Here is an 18,391-nt window from a genome sequence, read left to right on the forward strand (position 1 = left end):
AAACTGAATCAATTTAATTTTAATAAGAGCTAGTAAGTATGATAATAAAATTTTATATTATTTCAAAGCCCAAACTCTTAATTGTCCACAGTGGTCCCCCACTAAAGCCTGTGACCTATGAGAGCACCCTAGCTGTTGTTTTAGCCATTACCATGACTGGCTCTTGCTTCATTAATGTCTCTCCCTCCTACTCCACATCTTAAGGAAGCTGGTTTCTACCTTTTCTTGGAGAGTATTCTATTGAAAGAGCACCTGTGCTGGAGAAACATTGTCCTAGGCCTAATCATCCTGTCTTCTGCACTGTTAGACATGAAATGTTGGATGTACCTCATAAGTTTATGTATTCCTTTAATGACCTGATAAGAATTTGTTCTTTATATGATATTTTTGAAGATTTACTGGGATAAAGATACTCTATGTACATATGTATACTTATACACATAATTCTATGTATGTGTACATGCATGCATGTGCATATGGGTATGTATATATATACCATTCCCAGATTATATGCTTTGTCATTTCACTTGGACAAGGTACTACCCTTCTATAATTTGATGTAGACTCTGTATAGTAGTCTGCTCTAATTTATAACATATACTTCTCCAAGAAAAGCTTGCTCCTTTGCTATCCTAGATCAATTTCTCATCATGAATTTGAAACTAGTTACAAAGAAAAAGAACAGAAAAGAAAAGTACATGGTATGGCATATACTGTAGAATGTGTGTGTGTGTGTGTGTGTGCGCGTGTGTCCTCAGTCCTGTCTGGCTCTTTTTGACCCCATGAACTGTAGCCCACCATGCTCCTCTGTCCATGTAAATTTTTAAGCAAGAATACTGGATTGAGTTGCCATTTCCTCCTCCAGGGGATCTTCCTGACCCAGGAATTGAACCAGCATTCCATCTTTAGGTCGATCCAAAGGGTGGATTCTTTACCACTGTGCCAACTGGGAAGCCCTATACTGTGTTTTACCATAAGAGAAAGACCTGAAAATAGAAAGGCTATCCTTAATAAGAACAGCTGTCCCTAGACATGGCTTCCTCTGCTAGACAGGTTTCACTCAGAAACTCATACTTTTATACTTTTCTGACCCATTTCCAGTAAAGGGTCTTAAAAATGGTCCCATATAGAACAGCTTCAGTATAAAAAAGTTCTGTAAAACAAGATGGGAACTGGAGTGGTCTTGCCAGCCAAGTCTAGGAACTTGAAAAATGGGACTGGATAGGTCCATTATTGTTCATCTGAAGGGCACAAATATGTACACAGGACATTGACACAGCTTATACTTTTCAGTAATCACAGAGCAAATCTTTATTAAATTATGCAGGACACTTAAATAGTTGTTTTACACTGACATTTAGTTTTACACAATGATCTTAAAAGTTAAGGCACAGTTTTAAACCCTAGTTTGTATTTAAGTAAAAGAAGCTCAGAATTTTTTCATCATTACACACCTTGTAAAAGTCAAGAGAGGATTAGAACTCCAACACTCTGAACATAAAATTGTTATTCTGTGTACAGATATTGTTTGTGTTTTCCTTTCCATGACCCTTTGATGAACTGAGTGTGTCCTGGGCAACAGACCTTCACTCAAATAGTCGATGGTAGTGGGTGGGGAGTGATTGCAGGTTGTCCTGGATATCATAGATGGTGGCAGACAGGCTTTGCCATATTTCTTTATGTTGGTGATCAAAAAAGAAATATATGGAGGATTATGAGGGCAAAGATGTTATACCATTACTGTCTTGTCTTCAGAAGGGATTAGAGGTCTCTCTTTGAGAATACAAAAGAGAGTCAATGGGTAAATAAGCATGTCTGCTAACTCAAAGCAGATTCACTCTGCATCCCAAAGATGAGCACAAGTTCTAAAGTAGAGATGGGAGACTGGAAGGAAGAGATGGTGTGAATGGCACAGATGGGCTCAGGTATAGCAGATGAAATCTAAGGCAAGGGTCACTATCAGAAGTGGGAGAGGGAACAGAAGTTTCAGGAACTTGGAGGGCACAGTGTCATGGGAGCCGGACAGTCCCAAGGATTGAAATATGGATAGGCATTCCGAGAAAAGTTGCACTTAGAGAACTTATAGATGAGTGACCCATGGTTTGTGACATTGAAAAATGAGACAGTGCCTTCTTCATAGTCTAGAAAAACACCAACATGACGGGGAGGAACAGTCATGGAAAGAGTCAAGACTCTTGAGTCAGGATGAGCAGTGGAAGAGTCCTCAAAGGCTTCATACCTAAATTTGTCCTTTAACCCTATAACCCAGTAGCCAAATTGAGGTTTGTATATGGAGTAAGCATTTTCATAATTCGTGCTTTGTTGAACAGCAAACTTTATATTACAGGAACGTATTCTACAGTATACCCCTAGGATCCAGGCAGTCTTCTTGGATACATCTATTTCCCAGTAGTGTTTCCCTGATGAGAAATATTGGGAGCCCAAGATACCATAATTATAACTCTTAAAAGGCCATATTGGCACAGATAGCACTTGTCTCTGATCTTCTGAAAGGACAAGATTCAAATTTAGGTTGAGGGGATTCAATGTGATGTCCACTGCAGAGGAAAAAAAAAATCAAAACATGAATTAAATATAGGTTAAGCTTATCCAGTGACATTGTGAAGAGGGAACTTGGGAATTGACTGTGAAGAACTTGTGTTGATGGACTGGGGAAAAGGGTTCAAACATTAGAGTGACATATTATATGTATGTATCAGGAAGTGAACACGTGGGGCTATGACCAAATCTATTTGAAACCGCAAACTTCTGAAATGGGGTCAGGACACAGTAATTTGAAGACCCAATAAATCTTCTTACCCCAGTGGCACTGGACGCGTGTTAGCTCTGAAAAGATAAAAGATTTAATGATGTTGATTGATGCAAGTGGCTAAGCACTGATACCTACTTCTTTTCTAGGGTGAGGGCAGGGGGTAGGACCACTGTGAAACTATGAAGTGGTGAATGAGAGGATGAACCAGAAACCTAGCCATTCTCCCCTTTATATGACCACGTCCTCTTCAGCAATACCCCTTCTCTGAACACCCTCCTTCTTTCTACCCCGACTTGTGCCCAAATTTAGTCCCTGGCACCACAAGAATCCCATATCCACACTCCTGCCCTGGCTTCCACACCTTTAAACATGTGCAGCATTCCACGCAGATCTGGAACCCGGAATACATTCTTCAGTGTCTTGGGAACCGTTTTTGGCTTCTTCAGTGTCCAGATCTTACTCCTAGAGATGACAAAAATGTTGACCCTACATCTCTTACATTCCATCCTTTTAATACCACTGCCTTCCTCTCCTTCCATGAACTGATGCACTTAAACCTTCCTCCCTGAGAAACCCGAGGAGGGGAGACATGATGGCTCTGACACTGCAGACAAAAGAAATGTGCTCATGTCTACCTGCTCACTTAGGAAGAAGACCTTCACTTGAAAATATAAAATAAAAACCTGTCTCCTTCTAGAAATGGAACATATTAATCCTTCTTTCGATACTTCATGGAATGAATATGAAACTAGGTGAAATACTGTATAGGAAGGGCTTTTGCTACCTCTGTGTTGTGCTCTGCTCTGCTTAGTTGCTCAGTCACGTCCGAATCTTTGCGACCCCGTGGACTGTAGCCCATCAGGCTCTTCTGTCCATGGGGATTCTCCAAGCAAGAATACTGGAGTGAGTATTCCTCCATGCTTTCCTCCAGAGTCTTCCCAACCCAGGTCTCCTGTATTGCAGGTGGATTCTTCTACTGTCTGAATCACCAGGGAAACCCTTCGCTACCTCTAAAATGGTACTAATATGGAAAAGTCATCATACACAATGGGTCTCCCAGATGGATGTTCCCAGGCAGATCAGTAGGGAGGCTACAGATCCTGACTGTGTTTTTATGGGTCTATTTTTGGAGAGCCTATAAGCCTGTGACCTGGTTCGAAGCTTTACTTCCAGGGGTGTGGCCTACAAACAACATTGGAGATTTTTAGGAGTTCTGGGAAAAAGTTAAAAACTTCTGGCAAAGGAGAAGTTACGACTACTGAACGGAAAGTGGTTAGAACTTCATGTGTTTGTAAAGAGTTTGGTGCTGCTAGATGGATCAGCAAACTTTAGACACAAAGACTACACTTTCCCATATAAGTTTCTAAAATGTGTGACTAGGAAAAGATTAATTACTGCCACCAGGGTCAAAACAATAACCTCAAGGCTCAGGTCTGCTTTTAGAAATCTAAAGAGAACCTTGTGGAATGACGCAGTCCCACTCTACTTCTATGTAGGCAAAGTTTAAAACAAATTTTTTTTTTTCCTCTTTAAAGCTGACCCGCATAACTATTTTAGGGCTTGACAAGGCCCATGTGCTAACACAAGCACCAGTGAAATAAAGAAACCAAAGAAGGACAGAGGGTGAATTAAATGAGTGAAGTCACAAGAATCTGATAGTAAAATCCTTTATCCTCTTTACCCTTACAGGCCCTAACTCTGTGAATTCCAACTACCGAATCCATTAACATAGAATCCAGCTCATTCTCAAAAGACATAGAACACCAAAATCCTCATCTATGACCACAATTTAAAATAATACTACATCAAAATTTCATTGGTTGGGAAGATTTTTCATTTTGATTGACCAGATAACTCTCATGGCTACAAATCTTTCTTTATACCACATGAGCATGACTCCTGATCACCCATACTCACCATTTCATGACTCCACTCATGTCCTAGGAGGAAGAGAGAAAACACAAGTCAAGGAGAATAAATAAAGCAGTAGGATTAAGGAAAGAGTAGGAAAACTATAGAGAAAAGCAGAGCAGTCAAAATTATTTGAAATTATTTGAAAAAAATCAATAAAATAAATAAGCTTTTAGCTAGATATCTCAAGAAAAAAATACATAGGAAGCATATTACTAAAACAAGAACTAAAGAAGAGACAGTACTACTGAATTAACAGAAATTAAAAGATTATAAAGGCTATGAAAAATTGTATACCAACAAATTAGATAATGTAAATTAAATGGACAAATTCCTTCAAACACAGAAACTATCCACACTGATTCACAGAGAAATAAAAAAACTGAATAGACCTAAAACATGAAGAGATTGGACTGAAAATCAAAAACTTCCTCCAAAGGAAAAGTCCAGTTCTAGATGGCTTCACTGGTGAATTCTGATAATTTTAAAGACAAAATAATACAAATACTTCACAAATTCTTCCAAAAAACAGAAGAGGAGGAAATACTTCCCAACTCATTCCATGAGGCCATGAGTCTGATACTAAAATGAGACAAAGATATTACAAGAAAAGTAAACTACAGGCTAATATCCCTTATGAATATAAATATGAAACTTTTTCAACGAAACACTAGAAAATTTAAGCCAGCAAAATATAAAAGATTATACATCATGCATCCATGCATGCTAAGTCAATTCAGTCATGTCTGACTCTTTCCGACTCTATGGACTGTAGCCTCCCAGGCTCCTCTGTCCATGGGGTTCTCCAGGCAAGAATACTGGAGTAGGTTGCCATTCCCGAGATCAAACCCAGATCTATTATGTCTCCTGCATTGGCAGGCAGGTTCTTTACCACTAGTGCCACCTGGGAAGCCCCATTATACATCATAGTCAACTTGAATTTATCCCAGAAATGCCAGGTTGCTTCAACATTAGAAAAGCCATCAACATAAGTGAAAATAAGCTTGATAAATATTTCAAAGGAGCCTCTTAGCGACAGCAACAGGACTAGAAGCCAAGGACACAGATGAGAAGGTAACTGACATGGGTTCAGAACCAAAGGTTGGATGGCCCTCCTCACCTGCAGCAGCTCCACAGCTGACCATTCACTGCGGCGCTCCAGATCTGAGATGAGCTCCTTCAGCACCTGGCCCTGCTGAACCAGCTCAGCCTCAGCCACAGCCAAGCTATCCAGGGTCTTCTTCTCCTCTTCCTCCAATTTCTGCAGTTCTCTTTGCTCCTCACTGTCCAGGATGCTTCTAAGCTGATTAAACTCTGTTTGTATCCTTTGTCTCTCAGTCTGAGTCTGATACTGTAAGGTTGGACAAGGGGAAGAGGGAATGAATCTGTCAGCTGGATAAGGGATTAAGAGCCAGAAAAATATTTTTCAGGGGCTTCTTACCAGGAGGGGAGTTAAAGTAGGCAAGCAATTTTGGGGAAAGCTCAGCTTTTTAAATTTTTGCCTATTATCTTCCCTTCAGTACAGATCAAAAAGGTCTCAGGCAATCTTATCTGCCAACCCTGAACCAAAATGTAAAACCCGAGTGAGGTTTGAGTTGTGGATAGCTGTCCTAGACACTCATGCCTCCCTGCGCTACTACAGTCCCTAAGTTTGAACCTTGAGAAAAAGCTCAGTCTTTTGCCCATTGTCTTCCATTGAAGATGTCTTGCAGGAGGAATGAAGGACAGAGGTCTCCAGACTTCTTCACCATAGAGGGCTTCCCTGGTGGCTCAGTGACAAAGAACATGTGTGCAATGCAGGAGACTCAGGAGACTTGGGTTCAGTCCCTGGGACAAGAAAATCCCCTGTGAAGGGAATGGCAACCCATTCCAGTATTCTTGCCTGGAGAATCTCATGGACAGAGGAGCCTGGCAGGCTACAGTCCAGAGGGCTGCAAAGAGTTGGACACGCTGAAGCAACTGAGCACAACAACACAGACTCACCATAAAGTCAGTCTTCACGCTGAATTCCAAAGCTCTGTGTATGTTTGAAACATATCCACTCTCTAGCCCCTACTTCCACAGGGAAAGGACAAAGGAGAGAACAAATAAAATGGCACCTGGACTCATTCAATGCCAGGCAACAAGAGGAAGGGGCTTCCTCATGATTAGGACAGGACAGACGGTTGTGCCAACTCCTAACTCAGAAATCCATTAGGAAGAGTCTCCTCCCACCTTCCAGGAAGTTCTCTCTTCTCTGATGTCAGCTTCCAACTTCTCAGCCTTCTGCTGCTCCTTCCTCAGCCTCATCAGAGCTGCCTGGAGCATCTCCTATAAGGGAGGAACCACATTAGCATCAAACTTTGGGCTTTTTCAGCACCTGGACAGAGAATAAACAGGGAAGAAATCATGTTGATCTCAGAAGAGACCAGTTTATGGAAACCAGTTTGAATCTGATTATTAAAATTGATGGCATGGGATGGAAGAATATCTGAGAAGGTAAATGCATTGTTTATTCCTAAGTGGTGAAAGTCACTATCCTTGCCAATTCTCTGTCTTTTTTTAGCATAATTATTGATTCTGCTCTGGCAAGGAATGTCCTTTTTTCTCATTGACACTCTTTCTATGTCCAGTCCACAATCTTCAACAGCACCCATTCTGCTGAGAGCTAATCTCAGCAACTAGAGCTAATCTGGTGAAGGAATTGCCAATCAATAAAACAAGAGACAAAAGAAGAAATCCTCTCACTTTCAGCCAAGAATCTATACTTTTGGCTCCCCCTTTATATAACCAAAGAAAAACACAGAAATGTCCTTGAGACGTTGGAAGTTGAACATACAGTAAGAGACATACATCGGAGATTACAGAGCTCACTACTATGGTGCCAAACAGAGCAAATGAAAACGTGAGGTTTTCCACCAAGTACTAATTTCCGTCCTGGGCCCTACCTGACTTTCCTTGACTGCCTCTTCCATGAGGAATGTGTGGTGACCGTGGTGCTCCTCAGATCGTTCACAAAGTCGACAAATGACTTTTCTATCTTCCTTACAGAAGAGTAGGAGTTTCTCTTTATGGTGCACACAGAGACCTGTCTTCTGCCCCTCCTCTGGGCTCAACTTGACCGTTCTGAGTCTCTTCACTATGTTGGCCAGATGCTGATTAGGCCATAGGTTTCCAAGCGAGTACCGGGTACCACACACAGGACAGCTGCTGTCCCCTCCTAGGCTGGTATCTGTCTCCTTGTTGTCAGTGATGCACGCCTGGCAGAAGCTGTGACCACAGCCTAGACTCAGGGGTTCTGTTAAAAGCTCCCGGCAGATGGGACAGGATAAGTCTTCCTGTAGGTTCACCACAGTATTTAAAGCCATAGCAGCTGCTCCCTGGCTTCCTCCTGTCCAAACTTCTGGAGCTCTTCTTGCTTAAGGATTCTGGGATGGTTAGGCAGATTGAAGAGAGATATGTAAGACTGGCATAGATAAAAAAGATTTCAATCAGGCAGACATTAAAGGCTGATTAAGACTGAAATACTGAAGAACAAGAAGGAACAAATGGAATTTAATGGCCTGGGAAAGCCTCTAAGGCCTCAGGGCTTTTGCAGTTTGCTTTTCTTTCACCCTACAATGATCTTTCCCTTGATATTTGCATGACTTCCTGTTATGCTTCATCTGACTCACTCCTTACATGGCCTCTCCTTTGAAGGGCCTTATGTGATTAGCTCATCTACAGCACAAGCATCAATACATCACTTTGTGTGCACTTACCATTTTTTTCTTATTATCACTGCATAATATATGATACCTTTCTTGAAGTATCCTACTCCGAAAATGTAGATTAGGCACTTGTTTTTATTCACTGCTGTATCACTAATGCCTAGCACAGGGAACATAACATTTGATGAATACATAAAGGATCTTCTCACTTCTCCAGAGGAAATTCGACCTTTAAAAAAAAAAAAATCAGCATTTCCTCTTTTCTTTCCATTAATTAGCTGTTCTCCTACAGGTGAGCTTTAGGACCACAGATAGGTTTCCAGTGAAGATTTATCTATGGATCGATCAATTTATTTTTCCATCTGTCTCTCCCAATATACCTTTCCATAAGGAGTCCTTCCACATATTTATACTCACTCCCCAGAGACACCAACAGACAGAATAAACATTATAAGAGGAAAGTAATATTATGACTAACAATTGTCTCAGTTCAGTTCAGTCGCTCAGTTGGATCTGACTGTTTGTGACCCCAGGGACTGCAGCACACCAGGCCTCCCTGTCCATTACCAACTGCCGAAGTCTACTCAAACTCATGTCCATTGAGTCGATGATGCCATCCAACCATCCAATCCTCTATCGTCCCCTTCTCCTTCCACCTTCAATCTGTCCCAGCATCAGGGTCTTTTCCAAGGAGTGAGTTCTTTGCAAAGGGTGGCCAAAGTATTGGAGTTTCAGCTTCAGCATCAGTCCTTCCAATGAATGTTCAGGACTGATTTCCTTTAGGATGGTCAGGTTGGATCTCCTTGCAGTCCAAGGGACTCTCAAGAGTCTTCTCCAACACCACAGTTCGAAAGCATCAATTCTTCGGCACTCAGCTTTCTTTATAGTCCAACTCTCACATCCATACATGACTACCGGAAAAACCATAGCTTTAACTAGGTGGACCTTTGTTGACAAAGTAATGTCTCTACTTTTTAATATGCTATCTAGGTTGGTCATAACTTATCTTCCAAGGAGTAAGTGTCTTTTAATTTCATGGCTGCAGTCACCATCTGCAGTGATTTTGGAGCCCAAGAAAATAAAGCCTCTCACCGTTTCCAGTTTCCCCATCTATTTGCCATGAAGTGATGGGACCGGGTGCCATGATCTTAATTCAGTTTTCTGAATGTTGAGCTTTAAGCCAACTTTTTGACTCTCCTCTTTTACTTTCATCAAGAGCCTCTTTAGTTCTTTTTCACTTTCTGCCATAAGGGTTGTGTCATCTGCATATCGGAGGTTATTGATATTTCTCCCAGCAATCTTGATTCCAGCTTGTGCTTCATCCAACCCAGCATTTCTCATGATGTACTTGCATATAAGTTAAATAAGCAGGGTGACAATATATAGCCTTGATGTACTCCTTTCCCTATTTGGAGCCAGTCTCTTCCATGTCCAGTTCTAACTGTTGCTTCGTGACCTGCATACAAATTTCTTAAGAGGCAGGTCAGGTGGTCTTCTATTCCCATATCTTTAAGAATTTTCCAGGGTTTGTTGTGATCCACACAGTTAAAGGCTTTGGCATAATAAATAAAGCAGAAATAGATGTTTTTCTGGAACTCTCTTGATTTTTCGATAATCCAACAGATGTTGGCAATTTGATCTCTGGTTCCTCTGACTTTTCTAAATCCAACTTGAACATCTAGAAATTCATGGTTTACATACTGTTGAAATCTAGCTTGGAGAATTCTGAGCATTACTTTACTAGTATGTAAGATGAATGCAATTGTGGGGTAGTTTGAGCATTCTTTGGCATTGTCTTTCTTTGGAATTGGAATGAAAATTGACCTTTTCCAGTCCTGTGGCCATTGCTGAGTTTTCCAAATTTGCTGACATATTGACTGCAGCACTTTCACAGCATCATCTTTTAGGATTTGAAATAGCACAATTGGAATTCCATCACCTCCACTAGCTTTGTTCGTAGTGATGCTTCCTAGGCCCATTTGACTTCACATACCAGGATGTCAGGCTCTAGGTGAGTGATCATACAATTGTGATTATCTGGGTCATGAAGATCTTTTTTGTATAGTTCTTCCAGGTATTCTTGCCACCTCTTCTTAATATTTTCTGCTTCTGTTAGGTCTATGCCATTTCTGTCCTTTATTGAGCCCATCTTTGCATGAAGTGTCCCCTTGGTATCTCTAATTTTCTTGAAGAGATTTCTAGTCTTTCCCATTCTATTGTTTTCCTCTATTTCTTTCAATGATCTCTGAGGAAGGCTTTTTTAGCTCTCCTTGCTATTCTTTGGAACTTTGCATTCAAATGGGTATATCTTTCCTTTTCTCCTTCGCCTTTTGCTTCTCTTCTTTTCATAGCTGTAACAATTGTCTAGCCAGTTAGAATTTATAAGTCACTCTAACCTATTTATTCTGCATACAAAAATCCTTGTGAAATGAGTACTCCCTTTATTCAGATGCATAAATAGAATCAAGTGACTTACAAAGATCATTCAAATCAGTAAGTTGAATTGGGGTGACTTCCCTGGTAGCTTAGATGGTAAAGCATCTGCCTACAATACGGGAGACCCAGTTTCAATCCCTGGGTCAGGAAGATCTCCTGGAGAAGGAAATGGCAACCCACTCCAGTACTGTTACCTGGAAAATCCCATGGACGGAGAAGCCTGGTGGGCTACAGTCCACGGGGTCGCAGAGTTGGACATGACTGAGCGACTTCACTCACTTCACTCATAGTGTCTTCAGGGTCCTCTTTCAGAGGCCTGGTGAGTGTGATAAACACTATCACCTAGAGGTACATATTTCTGAGATATCAAATAATTTTCCAAATAGGAAAATATCAAAGATATTGCCGCTGAATAAGTAAGATTTGAATGCAAAGCTGAATGATGAGAAGGGAATATGAAATGAGACAAAAAAAATATTTTAGAGAGAGGAAGTCACATATGTCAATGTCCTTTTAGTGAAAGGCACGGCATCTTCGACCTGCTTTAAAATGTCAGCCTGACTGGTATGCAGAGAGCTACCAGGCTTTCGGCATTGCAAGAGCCCAGAAGGGACCAGAAATTTTACACTTCCTACAGTATTCTTGCCTGGAGACTCCCACGGACAAAGGAGCCTGGTGGGCTACAGTCCATGGGGTCGCAAAGAGTCAGACACGACTCAGCGACTAACACACACACACATACACACACACACACATGATGTGAAGTCTCCTTCCAAAGAGCAGAGCTTCAGTGATGGAAGTTCGTGGGACAAGTTGATGGAGACAATGGAGAGAAGCAGAAGAGAGTGAGAGATGAGACATTAAAATGACAGGCTTGGGAGTTAGAGACTGTGTATATGGGGATGAAGGATTATCATCAGGCTTAAGTCTTTTCTTCCTGTAAAAAGGAAGACATTGGCATTACCTTCTCCTAGTTCTTTACTTTTGTTATTTTTGGTAAACAGAGACCTCAGCTTCCTCAAAGAAGTTGTGACTCTTATAGGGTCACCTATAGGGTCCTGGAAGCTATGCTTCTGGTTCTTACAAAGTAATCAGTCTGTTGGCACAAAACTTACTTAAACTACATTAGTTTCATACATACAGACCTGATCTTGTTCTCTTGCAAATGACCTGAAGAGAGAGATGATGTACCACAATATGGCCCCTCACTGAGAGCCCGCCAGAGGCAGCCATACTGACTTCTGGGTCTCCTCTCCTCTATGCCCCTGCTAGGCTAAGTGAACCTGTTGGTTTCTGCCCTGCTAAGATACATGAGTGGGAATGGCAAACCAGACCTGAAACTAGCGCTAGTGGTTAGTCAGAGGTCCCGTCACAGAGTGGTATCATGGTGATGCCGACTCTCAGAACCTGGACTCCTTATGTACAAGGAACTGCGAAGCAAAAAATTATAAAAATAAAAATAAAGGAATATCTCAGTAGGTATTAATATCTTGGAACTTGCTATGATGGATTCTTTGTCCCCTATGCAAATACATTCACTTGCTTGAATGTGAGATTATTTGAAAATAAGGTCTTTGCGGATGTAATCAAGTGGAGATGAGATTACACTGACACAAAGTGGGCTTTAAACACAATGACCAATATCCTTTAAGAAGACGAGAGAGCACACAGACACATTGGAAAGAAGGCCATGTGACAATGGTGGCAGAGATTGGAGTAGTGCAGCCACAAGGCAAGAAATGCCTAGGATTGCTGAACACCACCAGAAACTAGGAGATGAACATGGAATAGAGTCCCCCTTGGAGTCTACAGAAAAGAAACAACTCTACCACCACTTTGATTTTGGACTTCTAGCCTCCTGAACTGTGAGAAAATAAATTTCTGTTCCTTGAACAACCCAATTTGTGACACATTTTTCTTTGTGACAGTCCTAGGAAACTAACACAGTTGCAAAGGTTTGATATTGAAACAAAGATCTGAGGGATTCATAAACTATAAACTTACCCTTGCTCTAAAAAGTCAGGGAGAGGGGCATGATGAAAGCTGCATGGAGATAAGTTTAGGTCTAGAAATCTGTCCACTTCACCAATCATCCATGAAGTGAACCTGGTGAGAAGGAAAGCTGGTGGGTATAATCTAGCCAATGGTAGAGATACTGAAAATTGTCTAAAGGCCATATGTTGTTAATTCCTGGCTGCACTGACTATGTGTCAGATCAGGCTCTGATAACTGGCAAGGCCAGGGGTTTACATAATATGACATGGTCCATCCTAGCTTACAACTGAAGCTATGAGCCAACATTGGCAAGATATGTTTTCGTTCTATTCAGAATCCACTCAATACTGAGAAAAACTAAGAGTCTACAGAGGAGAGAAGAGTAGAACATGCATTCTACTGTGGGGCTTTGGACCTCCTATTTAGAATTTGGCTGCAAGGAACTGATGTCAAAGCGGATGCCACCATAATGGCTGCAAAAGGAGAAAGGTGCAGAGGAGCCAGAGCCCCCAAACATGGGCAGTGATCCAACCAAGACTCAAGGATGACCCAAGAGCCCAGAAGCCATCTTTCAGGGACAAGGAGAAGGGAATACAAGAAGTATCTACCTGATAGAACTCCCAAGTCAGATAGCTGCCATGGTGTCAATCCTACACTTGAGTCTTCTCAAGTGGATTTGTGATATTGTAAACTCTATGCTTCTCTGCAAATTAGATAGTAAAATTAAAGTTCTCTAGAAAGTGGAGTGCAGGGAAGAATGGCCCTAAGAGCTTCTAGACAACATCCCAGACACTTCTCTGGGTTTCCTGAGTCAGGAACTACCAGTGAGAAAAGCAGGCCTTTAAGTCTCTCACATTCGTAAGATTGTGCTCAATTATCTTTTCACAATGAGGCCTTTGGGACTTCCCTATCTGTCCAGTGGTTGACTCCACCTTCCAATGCAAAGGATGCAAGTTCGATCCCTGGTTGGGGAACCTAGGTCCTACATGCCACAGTGTGTGACCAAAATTTGTAAAAAATAAATCAATGAGGCTTCAAGATCACTACTTAAAATTGCAAAGACCTTTACTGGGTCTTTGCAGATCCCTCAACCTGAGTCAACATTTTAAAAATGTTCCTCCATAATATTAATCATCTTCTTATATACTACATTAGTTTTGTTTGTTTATCTCTTCCCAGCTATAATGTAAGCTACTATACGTATTTAACATTTATTGTATGTTGAATGGATATTCACTGTACTTTTAAAAGCCAGCAGCCTGCTTTAGTTCCATGAATTACATCTTAACAACAAATGAATAAATCCATTTTCCTCCTATTTATGGCATCTTATTTTTGACCCTGAGAAGACAACTGTTATCTGGGCAGAAGTGGATCCTATTCAAGAGTAAGGCATAGACTCACAGAAAGGCAGTAACAAAGACTTCTAAAAAGTGGGCACATAGAACAGAGTGGCCATGTATCAGAATGTAAGTAAGACATCAGCCCTTGTGTGTATATAGCACAGCTTCTTTATCCATTCTTCTATCAATGGACATTAAGGTCCCACTCTATGGCACAGGGAACTATACTCAATATCCTATGATAAACCTAATGGAAAGGCATATAAAAAAATAATATATATATATATATAACTGGATCACTTTTCTGCCTAGCAGAAATTAACACAACATTGTAAATCAGCTACACTTCAATAAAATAAATTTTAAAATAAAAATAAGATAGGATAATAGCAATAAAAGAAGATATCAGTCACTGTGAAATGTGAGCTTAAGATGGGACATCCTTAGTGTCAATCAATAAGAGGAAACTTCCTGGTAAGACCACTGAGTCTGGGCTCCTTCTGAGCAATAATCAACTCCTTATTAATTAGTGGTCTATTGTAAATAGTAAGTAATTGAGGGAGCAATTACTGCAAAGGTGTGCCTAAGTGGAAGAAGAAGGAAGAAAAGCTCCAAGGCAGGAGAGACTACTGAAGAGAGAGTAGCAGGTCTATTTAGGGAAGGGCGAGCAGATTCCTGAGACTGGACCTCAGCGGGACACACGATAAGTGGAAGCCACAGGGGTGGGCAGTTGTCATAACATCCAACCTGCCATCCTCAGGCAGGACAGAAGCTGAGGGGATGTCAGGAGGGCCACAGACAGCCCCTCAGTGGTGCCAGGAGGAGGGCGAAAGGATCAACTTCAACATTGCCCCTGGCCATGCTCCCAAGGCTCCATTCTGTCTGATGCTCCATACAAGAAGCTAGGGCTTCACACAGTTGGAAAACAGGGACCTCCTTCACCGTGTTTTCCTCTGAGGAGGTGGAGGTGAGCAGATTTTCTGTTCATCTCTTTATGAGAAGCATACACACAGAGAGAGAAAGATAAACACACACAGAGACAGAGAGAGAGGATTCTATTTCCTCTCAGGAAGGTAGACAATCAAAGCTATGGTATAGGAAAGAGACACGGATGGACTCAGCCTGGAGAAATAAGCGCTCCTCCAGGAAGCAAGCAAGGCCCTCCGCCTCTTCCACACTCACTTCTTTCCAGGCTGTTCTTTCTCTAGACTCAGAGCTGCCATCTGTCTGCACTCAGCAGACAGCCTGCAAGTTGGCTTTTTTGACCTTCGGAGCAAGCCTGGGCCACAATCTAAACTCATCCAATTAAGCCTCGTACTTTCCTTCCAGAGTCTCCTACCCTCTGTGCCTCCACAAACCTCCCCACACACCTTCAGCTTCCAGAGAAGACTTCTTGGTTTCAGTGGTGAAGAAAAGCAGGGGCCATCACGATCAGAATTCACTCACCAAACAAGGCTGTCTGCATGAAGCAGTTTCTTATGAGGAGCTGGCAGAGAAACGAAAGTGAAATCTTGGCCTGGCAGGAAGAGGAAGACGGAAGGAACTCTGGGCCAAGTTGGCAAGGGTCCCTTAGGGCCACTGGTGAGAGTAATGCTTTAAGCCAGGGGTTCTCCAGAGGGGCGGGGCCTTTGGCCTCTGTGACAAATGTGGTTGTGGAGGATGTTACTGCCATCTAGTGGACAGAGACCAGGGATGCAGCCAATCATTCTATAATGAACATGACGACCCCCACAACAGTGTCCTGTCCAAAATGCTGAGGTCGAGAAGCTCTGTTTCCTAGACCAGCTAGAAGTGGAGGGTCTCCACCACTTTCATAATTGTGCACAGGCCCTCAATCAGTCTACCATCTTAAAAAAATATATTTACTTGGCTGTGATATATCTTAGTTGTGGCATATGGGATCTTCAATCTTCTAGTCCCCTGACCAGGGATCGAACCTGGGCCACCTGCTTTGGGAGTGCAGAGTCTTAACCACTGGACTACCAGGAAAGTCCCCCAGTCAACCAATTTGAATCAACCCTTCCTGTCCAATGTTCTATTTGCTCCCCAAAAGCATTACACCATCTCCTAGGAGATGGGAGTTGAACCCACACCTGATGGGAATAATCTTGAGCAGAGAAGCCCCTATCAAAAGTCTCCCACCTTCTTGGGCACAGGGTAATCCTAGCACATTATGTCTCCATGAAAAGTTTTATTTATTTAGCTTTGTTGAGGAAATACAATTAAAGGATTTTTTTTTTTTTTTTTTTACTTTTTTAAAAAAAATCCCTTTTTAAAAATGTATTTATTTTATTCATTTTTGGTTACACTGGATCTTTGTTGCTGTGTGGGGGCTTCCTCTAGTTGCAGTGAGTGGGGGCTACTCTTCATTTTAGTGCACAGGCATTTGTGGTAGCTCTTGTTGCAGAGCACGGGCTCTAGGCGCATGGACTTCAGTAGTTACAGTATGCGGACTCGGTAGTTGTGACTTGTGGGCTCTAGAGCATGGACTCAATAGCTGTGGCACATGGGCTTAGTTGCTCTGCAGCATGTGGAAGCTTACTGGACTGGGGATCGAAACTGTGTCCCCTGCATCGGCAGGCAGATTCTTATCCACTGCACCACAAGAGAAGTCCCTGGGCTAATTTTTTGTGCTGTATCCATTGAGGAAATCCTGGGTTCTCCTATACTCTTGGAGAGCACATAACATAAGAAAAAATGCCACCTTTGGAAACTGCTTTCCAAGGTGTAATTATCCCTTCTGCCCTTTCCCATCTTCTGACTCAGAGACGAAGGACAAATCCAATGCAGGAAGAGAGTCCCCCAAATTGTTGAAATTTTAACAACTTTCTTGTAAAAATTTCTGTATCTATTATAGGTGGACCTATCCTTTGACCACTTTTAAGAAAGTGATTATTCCTTTTCCATTTAGATAATAAAAACTAGAATAAAATCAATAGACAACAAGTTATAGACTTAGATAAATAGATCAGTAGTTATGACCTATGTTTCATGCTCACACATGCTGTTTTTTACATCCAAATAACACTTAGAGCAAAAGAAAAAAGTACTTAGGTATAAAGTTAGAAAACTATGGATAGAATATGTATGCTGAAAGTTAGGAAGTGCTGATAAAAAATAAAAGGAAGCATATAAATGGAGAGGCATAACAGACTTATGAATTTGAAGACTTAACATGAGGGAGATGGGATATCAATTTTTACAGAATAGATATATACATATTTAACAAAATTCTATCAAAATTTCAGTAAGAATTTTTTGTAGATATAGATACACTTATTCCAAAATTTATAAGGAAAGAAAAAAAAGACTTAAAATATTTAAAACAATTAAAGAAAAACTAACGTGTGAGGAGTCACTGTACTTCATGTTAAAGGTTAATATTTGGCTATATTAACCAGTAGTCATTAACAAGATAGTCATCATTGGCAGGGCAATAGACACACAGATCAATGGAACAAATGACAAAAACCAAAAACAGACTTACAGAAATATGCCCAGCTGATTTTGGACAAAGGCACAAATGGAATTCAGTGGAGAAATAATTGCTTTTGTCAACAAATTGTGCTGAAGCAATGAACATCCAAAGGGAAAAAATAAATAAATATGAGTCTTGACCTAAATTTAACCCTTTATACAAAAATTAATTCAAAGTTGATCACTGACTTAAATATAAAATAAATATTCATAAAACATTTAGAAAAATTTTGTAAGAAAGAAAATCCATGGAAACTAGAGGTAGGTAAAGAGTTTTCAGGGGACACTAAAAGCTGAACTCATAAAAGCAAAAATTAATAAATTAGACTTATCAATTTAAAAAACTTTAAGAAGTTTTAAAAATTAAAAGCATTTACTCTGAAAAAGTCTCTGTTAAGATGAAAAGACAAGCTACAGTCTGGGAAAATCTATCTGCAAACCACACATGTGACAAATGCCTTTTATTTAGATTATATTTTTAAAAAAGCTCCCTAAACTTAACAGTTAAAAAGAAAAAAAGAATCCAGTTAAAAAACAGGCAATGAGACTTCCCTGGTGGTCCAGTGGCTAGGAGTCCATGCTCCCAAGGCAGGGGGCCCAGGTTTAATCCTTGACCAGGGAACTAGATCCTACATGCTGCAACTAAGAATTCTCATGCTGCAAAGATACCACATGCTGCAATGGAGATCGAATATCCATGTGCCATAGCCAAGACCTGGTAGAGCCCTAAAAACAAACAAACAAACAAAAAAAACACATGAACTGAC

The 18,391-nt window shown here is 41.0% G+C and overlaps 1 protein-coding gene across 9 annotated transcripts; it reads right to left on the bottom strand.

Annotated features, from left to right (window-relative positions):
- Positions 1-1,280: 1,280 nt before the first annotated feature.
- On the bottom strand, positions 1,281-15,730 carry TRIM34 (tripartite motif containing 34). 9 transcript variants are annotated; one of them, XM_061148661.1, is made up of 10 exons: positions 15,518-15,685; positions 11,004-11,125; positions 8,425-8,602; positions 7,612-8,091; positions 6,899-6,994; positions 5,805-6,035; positions 4,691-4,713; positions 3,135-3,235; positions 2,821-2,847; positions 1,281-2,558 (listed from the first exon to the last, which is right to left on the bottom strand). In XM_061148661.1, the coding sequence occupies exons 4-10, from the start codon at positions 8,029-8,031 to the stop codon at positions 1,987-1,989; spliced, it is 1,470 nt and encodes a 489-aa protein (XP_061004644.1). In that variant the 5' UTR covers positions 8,032-8,091; positions 8,425-8,602; positions 11,004-11,125; positions 15,518-15,685; the 3' UTR covers positions 1,281-1,986. The 9 variants fall into 9 exon arrangements, with proteins under 9 accessions (XP_061004644.1, XP_061004653.1, XP_061004663.1 ...); XM_061148670.1 differs by lacking the exon at positions 11,004-11,125; XM_061148680.1 differs by lacking the exon at positions 8,425-8,602.
- Positions 15,731-18,391: the final 2,661 nt, after the last annotated feature.

The sequence above is a fragment of the Dama dama genome, chromosome 1 (assembly GCF_033118175.1).
Source record: "Dama dama isolate Ldn47 chromosome 1, ASM3311817v1, whole genome shotgun sequence".
NCBI lineage: Eukaryota > Metazoa > Chordata > Mammalia > Artiodactyla > Cervidae > Dama > Dama dama.

Bases quoted from the DNA above. Each gene is read 5' to 3' on its own strand.
- TRIM34 (XM_061148652.1), bottom strand. From the start codon at position 8,031: ATGGCTTTAAATACTGTGGTGAACCTACAGGAAGACTTATCCTGTCCC. The intron at 6,995-7,611 runs GTAGGGCCCAGG...CCTCCCTTATAG, and splicing joins AGGCAGTCAAGGAAAGTCAG to GAGATGCTCCAGGCAGCTCT. The intron at 6,036-6,898 runs GTGGGAGGAGAC...CCAACCTTACAG, and splicing joins AAGAGAGAACTTCCTGGAAG to TATCAGACTCAGACTGAGAG.